The sequence below is a fragment of the Equus quagga genome, chromosome 20, assembly GCF_021613505.1.
Source record: "Equus quagga isolate Etosha38 chromosome 20, UCLA_HA_Equagga_1.0, whole genome shotgun sequence".
Classification (NCBI taxonomy): domain Eukaryota; kingdom Metazoa; phylum Chordata; class Mammalia; order Perissodactyla; family Equidae; genus Equus; species Equus quagga.
This window is the reverse complement of record NC_060286.1, coordinates 31,478,248-31,492,760: the sequence shown is the minus strand read 5'-3', so window position 1 is coordinate 31,492,760 and position 14,513 is coordinate 31,478,248. Positions and strand designations below refer to the sequence as shown.

The 14,513-nt window shown below is 46.4% G+C and overlaps 1 protein-coding gene across 5 annotated transcripts in view; it reads left to right on the top strand.

Moving 5' to 3' along the window:
* FOXN3 (forkhead box N3) overlaps positions 1 to 14,513 on the top strand; it is a 394,524-nt gene that overhangs the window by 162,696 nt on the left and 217,315 nt on the right. For 3 of the 5 annotated variants that reach the window (XM_046647505.1, XM_046647502.1, XM_046647506.1), the window contains exon 3: positions 3,623 to 4,179. In XM_046647505.1, coding sequence (XP_046503461.1) covers positions 3,637 to 4,179 — 543 coding nt within the window. In that variant the 5' untranslated portion in view covers positions 3,623 to 3,636. Of the gene's footprint in view, positions 129 to 696; positions 720 to 3,622; positions 4,180 to 14,513 lie in introns of those variants that run through there. The other 2 variants (XM_046647503.1, XM_046647504.1) reach the window with 2 other exon arrangements.

Genomic DNA, 14,513 nt, shown 5'->3' with positions numbered 1-14,513 from the left:
TCGCCGCGCCGCGCCCGCGCGCCCTTAGCCGGGCCACCAAGCGATGCCCGCTGGGCGCCCACGAAAGTTTGTCGGCTCCCGCTGAAGGGCAGCGGCGTCCCCGCGCCCCCGAGCCCCGCTCCGGCCAGGTGAGTTTGTTCCCCGCTCCCGCCGGCCCCCGAGTGGGACTGGGGTAACTCGGGGCGGGGGCACTCGTCCGAGGCCGTCCTGGAGGCGACCTCGCCGCTCCCGGCAGACGAGGGACTCCGCCGTTCCCGGGGGGAGGGTGCGGGATGGGGGGCCTGGCCGGGCGGGGAGACGGGAGCCCCGAGCGGGGAAGTTGCCGGGTCCGAAGAGTTTCCTGCCCCGACGTGCGGGCTGTTTCCTGGTGCTTCGATTTCCGAAAAGACGCCCCAAAGGAACAGAGTTGGTATTGTCCGCGGAGGACGGGATCCCCGCCGTTCCGGGCCGGGGGAGGTGGTGCCAATCAAGGGGAGACCCCAAGATGAGAAACAGGCTCCTAACAAAGATCCCCCCTCCCCCAAACTGTGCAGGCTTGGCACCGGCAGTGAGTGTCTCCTGAGACCCCCCGAGGCCCGACCCCTCCTCACACCGGCCCTCTCTGAAAGCCTCCTTGGGCCCTGGAGAAGTTGGGGGACGGCGGGCTTTTATTGATGTGTTTTTAAGGCTCGCCGCGGTGCGGCCAATAAAAGGTTTATGACATCTGACCGGCAGTGAAGGTATGCGAGCTCCCAATTGCCCTGTATACGGAGAGAAGAGCAGTTTCTCGGTTGCCTGGCAACGCCGCTGATTGACGCGGGACGCAGCCAATCGCCGCTCCTGCAGGTCCCCTTGAAATGTTTTTGACAAGTACAGTACACGGGAGTGGAGCGCGTGCGTGCGCGCGCGCGCGCGCGCGGAGGGGGGTTACCCGACCCCCCCAAACTCGCGACTGCCCTGCTCGGTTTGGGGAGGATTTCTCAACTTTTTGAAGTTCACATTGAACATCTGTTCAGAGTTGGACCAGTAATGTCTTTGTCAGTTGTTTGGAGACCTTCTGATAGCGGGCAAGAAACTAGCTTTCCTGCCGCATTTTGTCTGTAAAAAGCAAAAAAGATAACAAAACACAGCAAGTCATAAGAAAACAACAAGAGGGGGTGCGTGCGCGGAACGTAACCAATAGCAAACCGAAAAGTTGTAAGGAGGTCACTAGTGAATAACTATTTGCGTGTCTGGTGGAGCAGCCTTATTGGCAGCATATTAAAAATGTTTGCTTAACTGCAGACTCACATGATCCGGATTCTTTTTTTTCCCCCCTCTAAAATAGGAGGAAAAAGATTTGGCGAATTATGTAGTTAGAGTATAATAATGGAAAACTCCTCAGCTGTGGTTTCTGGGAACTGTTTTTTTAAAATGGAACTGTGGTGATCAGCGCCTCTTGATACTGTTGCTATAGAACGCGGGATTTATGGGGATGCAGTTAACAGTGGGAGGGGCTGGGGGCACCCAAACGCAAAACAGGCAAATGCTCCAAGACTACTGAACCCCCCGTCACCCTCTTTTCTTGACAGTGCCATTTTTCTAATAAAACCGTATTGCTGGCAATGTTTGTTTAAAACAAAAGACAACATGGAGAATAGCGTGTTAGTTCCTTTGGGAAGCTACTGACAAATAAGCAAATTAAAAAGAAAGAGAACAGCATGTTGTCATAGCAACAGTGCAATTAAATTACTTTACTGTCAGCCATGATATAATTTTCTTGTTTGGAAGCTCAGGAGACATAAAACTTTCATCTGGAGCTGAAGTTGACTTAAGTGGCTGGGTACTTGTTCTCTTGTACTCTACTGTGTGGATATTTCTGGTTACCAGAAAATTTGTTTTTTTAATGAGATTTGAGGAAACGTTGAGAGAGACAGGCCTAGCTTTGATTTGTTCATAAAGAAGGAAAAAGCAGCATCAGGCTGGTCTCTGTTAGACCCCCAAACCTAAAGGTACTAGCTTATTCTTTAAAATGTGTATGGACTACGTAGGTTAGCCTCCTTTGACAGAAAGGAATATTCCCTGTGGAGGAAGCCGAGGGATCTGAATGCCTTGCTTGCGTCCGACTTTGATGCTGGTGGAAGTTTTCTCTCCTTAGAGTTGGGCTTCTCAGGGCAGCTCCAGAGAGCTCCCCTCAGCTCTCTGTCATCAGGTTCTGTTTGTCTACCTTTTGGAAGAGGGAGGGTGCTGCAGTTCGCGGGGACATCCTTGACTGGCTGTTTAGGGCCCCACGTTATGCTTTCTAGAATCTCATTCTAGAGCTTCCGCAGCTGAAGTGGCATTTATTTTAGGTATACTGTCCATGGTCATTTTGAGTGATCATGCCTTTGCTTTTGATGTGTTCATTTTTTTTTTTTCCTAGGTGGATTTGGGGCCGGGGTGGGGGGTGGGGGGCGAGGGTGGTGGGCATAAAACTGACACGCTTCCTAAACCAAGTGCATTGTTTGAGCCCTGCATTGTAGATGGAGTGTGGGAGAGCTCTTCCTTATCTCTCCTGTTCTTTCTATCTTACGTTCAGTACTAGGGGGTTGAGCATGCTTTGTATCTGTGGGGGTCTTTCTGTTTGTGGACTTGCCACCTCCTCATTTCCTTTTCTCAGATATTTTACTCCCTGTTCTAGGTCATTGATAAAAATGGTGGTGGCAGCAGGGGAGAGGGCAGAATAGAATTCTGTAGCGATTTTTGTTGAATTTGCCTTCTTGTGTTGAAACTGCCAGTTGCTCTCCTAACTTTTTGCACCAATTCTGATTTCAGTTAATGGTTTATCTTCACATTCCTATTAATTTATGTGGTGCCTAAAGTTACTCAGTTTTTCGTTCAGAGTGGAGCGTCCCAGTAAAATTGTGTATTTCTTCCTCTAGTTCGAATCCACAGGATTCCATGGCATCCCTCTGTAGACTGGCCAAATGTAATTAAAGTTGCAGAGGTTTTCATCATGGAGGGGAAAAAGTCCAATAAAACACTACCAAATTGATGCTCACTATGGCCACACTTTTAATTCTGAGGCCGTTGTGATGGTCTTTGTATGGAAACAGCTGGACTTAATCTGAAACAACTGGCCTTAAACTTACAGATATTTTCTTTTCTTGAGAAGGATAAACCCTGAGATCTAAAACCCAAAGTGACAGGGGTTGTGCGTTGAGTTTATTTTGTAGTGTTGGTCATGAGGCTAGAAAGAATTTTACCTGTGTGTATATTCATGTATTATAGATAAACTGAGGCAGCAAAAAATAACTGATTTTCCCAGGGTCACAGCGAGAGTCTTCATAGATTTAGGGAGAAGCCTTTATGGAATTGCCCATTCGTTTTATGATGCATTTGCATATTAAAGGTGCAGTCAATATTTCCAGTTCTCGTATTTAAGGGGTCACAGGTCACCACATGCTATGCACGGTGCACCGATTTTGCTTATTAGCGCATCTCTATGTGGTGGAATTGTAGGTTTGTGTTACTCAGTGTAGGAGCCATGAGATGGTGTTCCTGTGTGGCAGGGGGTCTATAGAAGTGGGACAGGAGTGGGAGGGGTGAAAGAATTAGGAGGGCCCAGCCCTCTTTCTGTTTTGGATTTCACCAACTTGTCTTTTCTCTGTGATGTGTTTACCAGGAGCCTTCACGTAAATGGGTCCAGTCATGCCTCCCAGTAAGAAGCCAGAAAGCTCAGGAATTAGTGTCTCCAGTGGGCTGAGTCAGTGCTACCGGGGCAGCGGTTTCTCCAAGGCCCTTCAGGAAGAGGATGACCTCGACTTTTCTCTGCCTGACATCAGATTAGAAGAGGGGGCCATGGAAGATGAAGAGCTGACCAACCTGAACTGGCTGCACGAGAGCAAGAACTTGCTGAAGAGCTTTGGGGAGTCTGTCCTTAGGAGCGTCAGCCCCGTCCAGGACCTGGACGATGACACCCCCCCGTCCCCCGCCCACTCTGACATGCCCTACGATGCCAGGCAGAACCCCAACTGCAAACCCCCCTATTCCTTTAGCTGCCTCATATTTATGGCCATCGAAGACTCCCCAGCCAAGCGCCTGCCAGTCAAGGATATCTACAACTGGATCTTGGAACATTTTCCGTATTTTGCAAACGCACCTACTGGGTGGAAAAACTCAGTGAGACATAATTTGTCCTTGAATAAGTGTTTTAAGAAGGTGGACAAAGAGAGGAGTCAGGTAAGCCTCTGTGTCTGGAACTCAAGTTTTTCTGGTTTCAATTTTTGTTTTTTCTCCATTAAAAAAAAAATGCTAAGGAATGTAAGTCCACCACACTGAAGTAGCACTTATAAATGGATCATTTGATTTGATTTGATTTCATTCGTTTAGAGTATTGGAAAGAGCTTCCCTTCTCTAAGTGTCTTAGTTAAATACCGTTTTTGGTGTTTGGGTAGATTTCAGGGTTGGCCATTGTGGTGTCTGAACATAATCACAGAACTCGTTTGCACACTTGATCGGTTTAGTGTCACCCCTCAGTGTGGGTGGGTCACTTGGGGTCTGGAGTACAAACAAAAGGTCTGTATTTTAAGGGCAGCCATTAACCGTGAGGTGTGTGTGCGTATATTTGAGGAAAATTGCCGCCAAGGGCTAGAGAAAAATGGCGTTTGTTTTCTTTCTGAATATTAAGTTGCAGAAAGGCAGCCTCTCCAGAATTCTAGGATAAATGGCCAGGAGTGGACACAGGTGGGTGACCCAGCAGCGGAGACGGGTAAATTGCCCAGGTGACTCTTAAAATCAGGTGTAGACAGAAGTGTTTGGCCACTTTGACACTCCCCGACTATGAAAACATTAGAGTAAGGTTCCCTTTAGAGACTGACTTCAAAAACATTGAATTTTCAGTGTAAAGCCTTCGGTTTGAGCTTCATGGTCTGCTAAAAGAAGAGTTTTAATAATTTGCTTTACCTTTCCTATAAGGAATAGAATAGGTCCAATAGAAATAAGATCAGACAGCTCGAAAACAGAATCGTGACCTAACTTGGACTTCTGAAAAGTAACGTAGCCACAATTCAAACTCTTTGCCGGAAAACGTTCTCTCCACAAAGTTTTTGTGTGCCCATCTTTCCCAGCTTTGTTTTTCGTGTTCATAAGGCTGCGGTGTGCAGCTGGCGGTCTGCTTTCACCCTTTTGAAGTTCAGGTTTGGGCTCAGGAACACTGTTGTGTCACCAGCTGTGCAGGGTTGGGGCCTTTAATTTTGTTCTCCCCAGAAACATGTTTCTGTTTCCGGTAGAGTCTTCAGCCTGAGAAAATTCTGCTTGTTTTTGGCATGGAAGAATGTGGATAGGAAGCGGCAAAACCTTATTTCTTTTCTTTTCTTTTCTTTTCTTTTCTTTTCTTTTGGTGAGGAAGATTGGCCCTGAGTTAACATCTGTTGCCAGTATTCCTCTTTTTGCTTGAGAAAGAGTGACCTTGAGCTAACATCTGTGCCAGTCTTCCTGTATTTTGTATGTGGGATGCTGCCACAGCATGGCCTGTTGAGTCGTGTGTAGGTCTGCTCCTGGGATCTGAACCCATGAACCCTGGGCTTCCGAAGCAGAACACGTGAACTTAACCACTACGCCACTGGGCTGGCCCCTGTTATTCCTTGCTGCTACTGGACACGTTTGTCTGCAACTACTGTTCGCCTGGAGTTAGTGTTCAGGATGGGGAGTGGGCATGCAGGGTTTAAGGAGTGTTGCCTGGGAAGAGGAAAGATGTGGGCACTTCGGAGCTTTGCCTGTGATCACTGGGCGGTGAGGCCTGGATCCATGTGTAAATGCAAATATTTGTGAGTGTGTTCTGGGCCCCTCCTTCCCCGGGTGCTCATTTTTACATAACTGTAACAATCAAAGGGCACTGCTGTTGTCCCCAGGTGTCTGCTAGTCTTCCTCCTCGCTGCCACCTCTCAGAATGGGCCTTTGGAGACCAGCCTCCAGGCTTGGCTCTGTTGAGTGTTTTAAGATCATTTCTTGAACTCAGAGAATATTCGCTGCTCTCTTGTAGAGAACCAAGTCTGTGGTATTAAAAGCTTCCGTATAGGTGGGTCCTTGAGAAAGAGAAAGTCTTGGAAAGCAGTTCCAGGGTTAGCATTTAGAGAAGAAAGTGCTGTTCAGGTCCCCCCAAAGCCGCTTGTCACCGATAAAGCAACAAACAGCGCTTTTAGTTTGGTGTGAAACGATTCTGCAGGTTTCTGCATGCCCTCATCTCCCTGTCTGCCATAACACCAGTGCGCATAAAAGCCATTTAGCAAATGCACACTCTGTGATGTTAAAGAAGAGCCGCTCCAAAGTGTGCAGAGAGACTTGGGAGGGTTATTCATCAATCTTGGGAGTGACGAGCTGGTGTTGGATGGTGTGCATCAAGGCACAGAGGGAAAAGCGCCATCTACTCCTTGCCCACCCCCATCCCCCGACTCTGGGCGTCATGTTTTCCAGGGGTGATGGGTGTCATTCTGCAGATACCGCCTGTTGAAAGAAAATGGTTTTAAGGACTGGAGATTTTTAATCTTATGAAACGTTGAGTTCTGGCTTCCTAGCCATGCTGACCTGTACTGACGTGTTTTTGGTCAAATGCCTGTCAGTTTTGTGGTTGGGAGTTTGTTTCCAGTGTTTGTGATGCTATGAGAACAAAGCGAGGAGTGTGAACTTACCCCTTTTCCCCTCTTTCCTTGGGTTACCCTCCGGCCAGCTGGTGGCTGCGCTGAGAGGCATAGACTCCCAGGTACTCCCAGGTACTTCCAAGTACTTCCAGGGCACTGGCCCTGATCCATTGATTTGAAGCTTTCGACACTGACTAGCTGAGTAAAGGGGAAGGCATTCCCCCTGACGCTTCGCCCGGTGAATGCCCCTTCGGCTCGACAGGTAAATGTGTTTTTTCCCAGGGGATTTCGTTTGGCTGTGGCTCCCCCACTGAGGTTCAGCTGCAACAGATGTTGGTGAGAAATGTGTCAGGTGAAGGGGAGAGTGGAAACCTTGCAGGCTGTATTCACAGAGTTAGCCACCCGCCCCCACCCCCCACCCTTTTTATTCTTTTAAAAGTGTAGAACAGTTTTAAGCTTGACATAACTGTGAGAATGCAGAAGCCTGTGTAATCCTTGTCCCTGAGGGGCTGGAACACAAAACCTGCTGGACAACTGCTTGCCTGTGATGTTGGAGAAGGAACATGCTAGACTGCTTCAGAATCACCTATGGCACTTATAAACAATTACCATTCCTCGGCCTCTCCCTGGAGATTCTGATTCAGTAGGTTTGAGGTGGGTTGGGGAAAATTGATAAGCTTCATAGTTGGTTCTGACTGGCAGCCAGATTTGAGAATCTCTGAACTAGATGCCCTTTGGGTTCTTTCCAATGCCGAGATTTCATCAAGAACATATTCTCATGAATGAGTAAGTCGAGAGAATAGACAATTTTGCTTACGTTTTAGCTCTCTCTTTTTTTCTGTTTTATCTCTTACAGGACTTTAAAAGATAAAGGTTTTCAAAAAAATTTTTTAATCATGGAAAATTTCGAACATACACAGCTGAGAGAATAGTATGATGTTGCTTTATACCCGTCACTGCCGTTGCTCACGACCAGATTCAGTAGTTGACAAGGGATTGCCTTGCGTATTTCATTCATTCTTTTTTGTTTTGCTGTTGCTTAAGTATTTTGAAGCAAATCGTAGACCTCATGTCATTTTATGCCAACATATTTCGGTGTGCTTGAGAATAAGTCACAATTTCTTACATAACCACTCTGCCGGGGTCACCCCTAACAAAATGAGCGATTCTTTGGCATCACCTGATATGAGGTCCATATTTAGATACCCCCGATGGTTTACAAAATGTTTGAATTATCCAACCATGGTAGGATATATGCTGCATTTGGCTGTTAGATTTCTTGAGTCTGCTTTCATCCCCAGCAGAGCTACCCCTCCCCGCTTTTTCATGCCCTTCCTTGATAAAGAGACCCATCCATTGGGCTGTGGAATGCCCGCATTCTCTCTGCTTCACTGGGATTTCATTTAGCTTGTTCCTCTGTCCCCTTGTATTTTCTCTGCGGTGGAGGTAAGCACTAAAGGCTCGATCACCTTCTGGCTTTTTTCCCCACAAGAATACTTTCTTGGCAGCCTTGTCTCTTCTCAGATCAGGAAGCCCGGTTGACCCATTCCTGGGGATGGATCCTGAGACTGAGCTGTGGGTTCACGTGGGGTCGGCTGCTCCCTCCTCTGCAAAGTTCCCCATGAGCCTTTCATCTTGCAGTTTCATCTTTTGAGGACCTTTGCCCGAATCAATCAAGATAGAGTTTCAAAGTCTGGGATTAAGTTTTACACCTCCTAAATACAGGTCTTAGTTAGGACTATAAGATGAGCACCAGCTAACTTCCCTGAGTACTTGTGAATGAGAAGTGAAGTGCAGTTCTTTTTTATAGACTGTATTACAATGGTTCAGGTATGTGTGTTTCTATTTCTGTGGTTTTTCTTTACTTCCCCTCTTGCCACTTTAGCAAAAAACTTTGCTGTCATATAAAGGAAACACTGTACAAAAGTTTGTTTATTATATCCGGGGCTGAGAGCTTTCACTATAATTTTAGCTTATAAATATAGGCAGCTTGTCATGGTTGAAAGAGGACTGGCTTGGAAGACAGGACACCTGCTTCCAGCTGGGCTACTTGGGTCTCCTGGGCTTCACTTTTCTCATCCAGAAGCAGGAGTTTGTAGTTGCTCAGAGCTTCTTAACTTGGCGTCTTGGAGTGTCACGGGCTCTGCACACAGGCTGAAGTTATTGACCATGTCACGTGACTATGCATATTGCATTTTCCTAGAGGATCCCAGGGTTTTGTTTGTTTAGTTTTTAGAATCTTTTTTATTCTTTTTGTTGGATATCCCTTTAATGACCTTTTTCAGTAGATTTTAGTTTTTAGATTCTTACTGGGACCTCTGACCCAGGAATGCTAAAGATCCACTGGTATTTTCTAACAACAGTAGTGGGCATAATAGGGACTACCTTCTTTGTGCTTTCCCTATGGAATATTCCATTTCTTCCTCTTTACAACCCTATGAGGTGGATCCTGTTATTTTCCTTCTTAAAATAGATAGGAGTTAAGTTCAGGGTTGTTAAGTAACTTGCTGGAGGTTACACAGCTAGTAAGTGGTGGAACAGGAATTCACCCGGATTCCCTCCAATTCTGAAGGGTGTGCTCTTAACGCTGGTGCTTGATTACACCTTCTCAGTATAGAAGCTATTGTAGGTGATCTCTGTGTGCTTCATCAAAATATTTTATGAACGTGAGTTATCGGGGACTAAAATAACCTAAATAAACCTAGAATTTACTGTAGAGGTGCAGGATAGAGAAAGGTGTATAGAGAATATTTTTGTGCTGTTGAGATGGGGCCAAATTCTGTCTTTGTCAGCAAAGGGGAAGCAGTGGTATTTGCATGAAGCATATTGCTGCCCTCAGCTTCCTGTTTCCAGGCTCTGTCCCAGGCCCTCTGCCTCCCAGGCCCCTCCACTGAGATCTGGTCCAAGTTCAGAGCTCCTCCTCCCTGCATAGACACTGTTTATACAAGTTCTCCCTCCGGTTCCCGGCCCCCTTGATGTTCGCTCTTCTGTCCTGGTGGCTGAGATTCTCTTTCAAAGGCAGTTTTGAAAATGAGGCAGCCCCTCTTCTGTGGCAGCACCCCCACATGCGCACTTGCCTCTCATTCTCTCCTCTTGGTGGTAAAAACACACAATCAAGAGCATTTCCCTTTCCCAGTTGACATTAGTCGACAGATGTATTTAATTGACGGTCATTTGGGGAAGAAGAGAGGACTTATTTATTTATTTATTTTGGGAGGATAACTAAAGCTCTTTGAAAGACTATTGCAGTCGGGTCCTGATGGGTAAATTCCTAAAATTCAGGATAGTGTTGGGTGGTGGGACATGCAAAAATGTGATGAGGTGTACAAGATTCTTCCGTGGTCTCTGGGACAAGTGCCGATGCTGTTCATCCCAGAGCGGGGGCTGCCACCACTGCAGCAGGAGCCCAGCTCTTACTGTTGCCCGCCGCCTAGCAGGCTGCTTTCTGTTGTCAGTGCTGTAGACTGTGTGGCCTCAGAAGGGTGAGACTTTGCCAGGGTTCTGAGGGGCCTGGACTAAACATACCCCACGTCACAGGCCCCGGAATAGGAAGTGATTCTTACCAGCATCTTCTGTGATCCCCGGAAATCTATGTACCGCTCTTGGCCATGCTGCCCCACTGATCCTGCCCATTTCCTCCTTCCAGACGCTGCTCCGTCCTGATTCTTCCAGGCGTTGGATGCCTTGGCTTTGGGACATTTCTGTTGCTTGCTTTTGCCTGCTGTTTATTGTTTGCTCATTCATTCATTCAACAAACTTTTCAAAGTACCTGCTGTGGTCAGTACCTACTATACTTACGATCCTGTGTCCTAAAAGGATACAGAATTGGATGTGTTGTGGCCACAGCCTAGAAGGCATTTGCGGTCCAGTAAGCCCTATCCATAGACTTTCCTTGCAGCCAGTGGAACTTACCAGCAGAAGCCCTTCTTTCAGGCTCTCTGCCCCCTTTTTTTTTTTTTGAGGAAGATCAGCCCCGAGCTGACATCTGCTGCCAATCCTCCTCTTTTTGCTGAGGAAGACTGGCCCTGAGCTAACATCCGTGCCCATCTTCCTCTGTTTTTTATATGCGGGACGCCTGCCACAGCATGGCTTGCCAAGTTGTGTGTAGGTCTGCACCCGGGATCCAAACTGGTGAACCCCGGGCCGCCGAAGCGGAGTGTGCGACCTTCACCGCTGCGCCACCGGGCTGGCCCCTCTCTCTCCCTTTTATTTATCTGTTTCCTCTTTCTCACATCATTGCTTTTCTGGCTCTGCTGTTTCAAGGATGCACTGCTTTTCCAGTCCCTGCAGTGACTCCCCTACTGACCTTGCTGAGGCTCTGCAAGTCTTCTGGAAAGCTTGGTTCTTCTGGACCTGAGGGGCCCCTCGGCGTATCTGTCCAGCATCACCCCCCATTAACTGTTCAGGAATGTGGCGTTCTCTTTGAGAGGGCTTCGTGGTACCTGGGTAGGTCCATGAGATGCTTCTTCGTTGATATGCTGCCCGAGTATCCAACCAGCAAGAAATTGTTCTCAGAACCTTGCCTGTTGAGCTGCAGAGGCTTTGGGATTTCCCTTTGAAATCACTTTAGCGGCAGGGTAATTCTCTGCAGTAAATAATACAGGAAGTTGGCCCACTGACCTCCTACTTGAAAGTCATGGGTTTTGCTTCTTTCACAATGAGTGGTGGGTTGTAGGATTAATGCATACTCTCTCATGGAGCCCTTGGTCATCTTAACGCTCTCAAGCTTTGGCAAGATGATGGAACAAGTTTTAGCCTTTGTAGAAAATCCCACTGCCTTCTCAATGGATGTTTTTTGCACTTGAAAAAGAAGATGAAAATATATATTTTTAAAGGCTAATATAATGTTTGTTTTGATGACAGTTTGTTTATTAGACAGGTCTTTTTACAGATTTGGGTTTCATGGCCCCCTTTAAGTGTTTTATTTCTGTTCCCCGCCTTGTTGCTTTTCACTTACTTGCCGCTTCTCTAAATGGCTACATATAACTGGCCCTGTAAGAATTCATCCTTTGGCCACATTTGCTGCAATACTGGCCTGAAGTTTTCAGACTGTAGGAATTTCCTCAGGTCGTTCCTGCGGGATGCCTCCCTGTTTGTAGGCCATCAGTATCTCATTACCTACAATTTTGAGGACTTCCAGGGCCCTCTGCCTATTGCTTTATTCAGTAGAATTATTTGGTGATGTCGAAGATTAAAATAAAAAGTGAGATTGGGTTGTTGCCTTTTAGGAGCTGATATTCCACGGAAACAGGAGGCATAATAAAAATAAAAAAGAATAAAGTACTACAGGTTTAGGAAGCGTTCCAGATCAATAAGTGATCGGTGTTATTTGAGGAGACTTCCCTTCCCCAAAGGGGCGTTTGGAGCTGAGAGAAAAGATGGCAACAGGCCAGTTATGAATATTCCTTATGGGGGAGAGCTTGAATAAATTGTTAACAAAGCATTCTTCTGGTGTGGGAATGAGCATGAGACCTCCAAGAATGGATTTCTTAGGATGAGGTTTTACTGGTTACTGTAGAAAATCCAAATAACAGTGAATTAAACAACTAGAAGTGTATCTCTGGGTCACATAAAGTGAGTCTTGGAGAATTGGACGGAGACCCGCATTCCGTCTGCCTTCCTGCTCTCCTGTTCTTCATGCGCTGCTGGTTTCCATTCAGAGTCTTCTCATGGTCCAAGATGGCATCAGCCAGGTTGTTCTCATTCTAGGAAGCAGGAAAGAGGCGTGGAAGGAAAGACAAAGGGGGTTCCATTGAGGTATCAATTTTAAGGAGCTTTTCCAGAAACCCCATACTGTGCTTTCATTTTATTGCTTAGAGCCTGGTCGTATGACCCCTCTTGGCTGCAAAGAAGGCTGGGAAAAAAACTCCCAAATAAAATGTTGGTTCTGTTACTAAGCAAGCGTAGGATTTTCTGCCACAGAGGCCTAGATGCTCGGGAGATGTAGGTTGCTGGACCCAAGGGGTATGTTGGAACAGTATCAGAGAAAAGGAAGGAGAGATGAGTGATCGGGGAGGTTATGTAAATAAGTATGAGGAGCTGGTGGGGGAGCTGGGATGCTAAGGGGAAAATTTCACATTGCTCCAGTAACTTAAGTAAAGCGGAGATGTTGACCCATTTTCTTTAAACAGTCCAGTTAACTAAAGTTTTGCTTCCGCATATTCTGGTTAAATTGCATTTAATATCTTCAAAAGCAATAGCTTGATAGAGGTGAAGATGTGGTCTGTGCCAAGTATGATAAGAAGAAAAGCAAGGAGGTATATGGCCGAAGATAGAGAGTAGTGCAGAGTCGTTCTTTTAATAATAACTGGATGGTTTGCTGTGTTGAGGTTCCAGGCAGTTCCAAGAACAGAATGAAGTCTTTGATTTGTGTGTGTGCGTATGTGTTGCTATGTGAGTCTCTTTGCTTGTGAACTCAGCAGGAGACCAATAAATACAGGCAGAGGGACTGTGCTGCTGCTCAGAGGGAGGGGCGCTCGCTTACCCTTCCTTCTCTTCCTTTCGTCCCCGCAGGGTGTGTGGGATTCCCCTCTGGGCCCAGTGGGGTCCAGGTCAGCATTGCCTTCCAGTTATTGGAGCTCCATGAAGTGCCTGATAGAAAGCTGGGCCTGTGCTCCTGTAGGGACAGGTCCAATAAGCGATTTAACTAATGTCGTGAGACAGAAAACAGCCAGCAGAACATTTGGACATACTTTGTTTTTGGAATAAAAGGCCAAGTCACGTGAGCACTGATCCAGTCATTGCCATAGCGGAGGAAAAAATATCCAAAGTCTCCTGGAATTGGAGTAGAGGCAGTGGGGCACAGAGCTGGGGTACAGAGTCAAAGTAAGTACTCCTGGAATACTTTAGGGAATGCTGAGTTCCTTCTAGAAACTTCCAGAGATGCAGTCATGTAAAGTGAGAGCTGGCATTCATAGCCATGGCTCTGAGACCCTGCAGAAGCCTTACATTGCAAAGTAAAAATTAGACTCTGCATTTCCAAAAAGAAGTAGCTTCAGTCATTTTAGAAGCATTTTCAGCAGCGGTTCGTTTGTGCCACACGTATTTGTGGAGTGCCAGGCACTGTTCTGGGTGCTGAGGATATGGTGGTGACCTGTGACATCCACAGGGCGGGATGGCGGGGAGGCACATGTTAAATAGTAGATCTATACATGGAGACGTATAGATAACGTATCAGATAGCGATTCATGCAATAAAGAATATAAAACAGGATAATGTACTCAAGATGGGTGGGGAGGGGGGTGGGAGGCTTCCCAGAGGACCTGACTGAGACATACCTTGAATGGCAAGAGGGCTGCAGCCATGCAAAGACCTGGGACAGAAAGAACAACAAGTGCAAAGGCCCTGAGGTAGCAACAGCTTGAAATGTCCAAGGAACAAAAAGAAGGCCTGCAGGAAGTATATGAAAGAGGGGAGAATGAGATGTTTAAAGGGACAGAAGGGGGAAACATCTGTTTGGGAGTGTTCCAGTGGTGCAGGTTAGAGATGGTGGACATGATGCTCCCTTAGATTAGGATTGGGGTTTGGAGGTGAAGGTGTATGGGAAATCTGGGTTGGGAAGTAGGATGGGGATTAGAGCAAAAATTCTGTTTTGACCATTTTAAATTTGAGATGGCTTTTGAACATCTAAGTGGAGCTATCAAGTTGGAAGTTTAATATTTGAGTTTCAAGCTCAGTAGAGAAGTCAGAGTAAAGATAGAAATCTGGGATGCATTAGTGCTTAGTGGAAGACTAAAGAGAACTTCTGGATTACCTCTCCATCAGAAAGAGGTGACATCACACCTGGCTTTCAATTCTTGTAGGAGATTATATATCCCTTAGTGTTTGACTAGAGAATTGATTTTGGAGTATATTCAGCATGGCAAATAAAAACAGAAGAAGTTTATATTTAGAGGGAGAAACTCAGAATTATTTCAAAAATAACTTACCTGTAGTTAT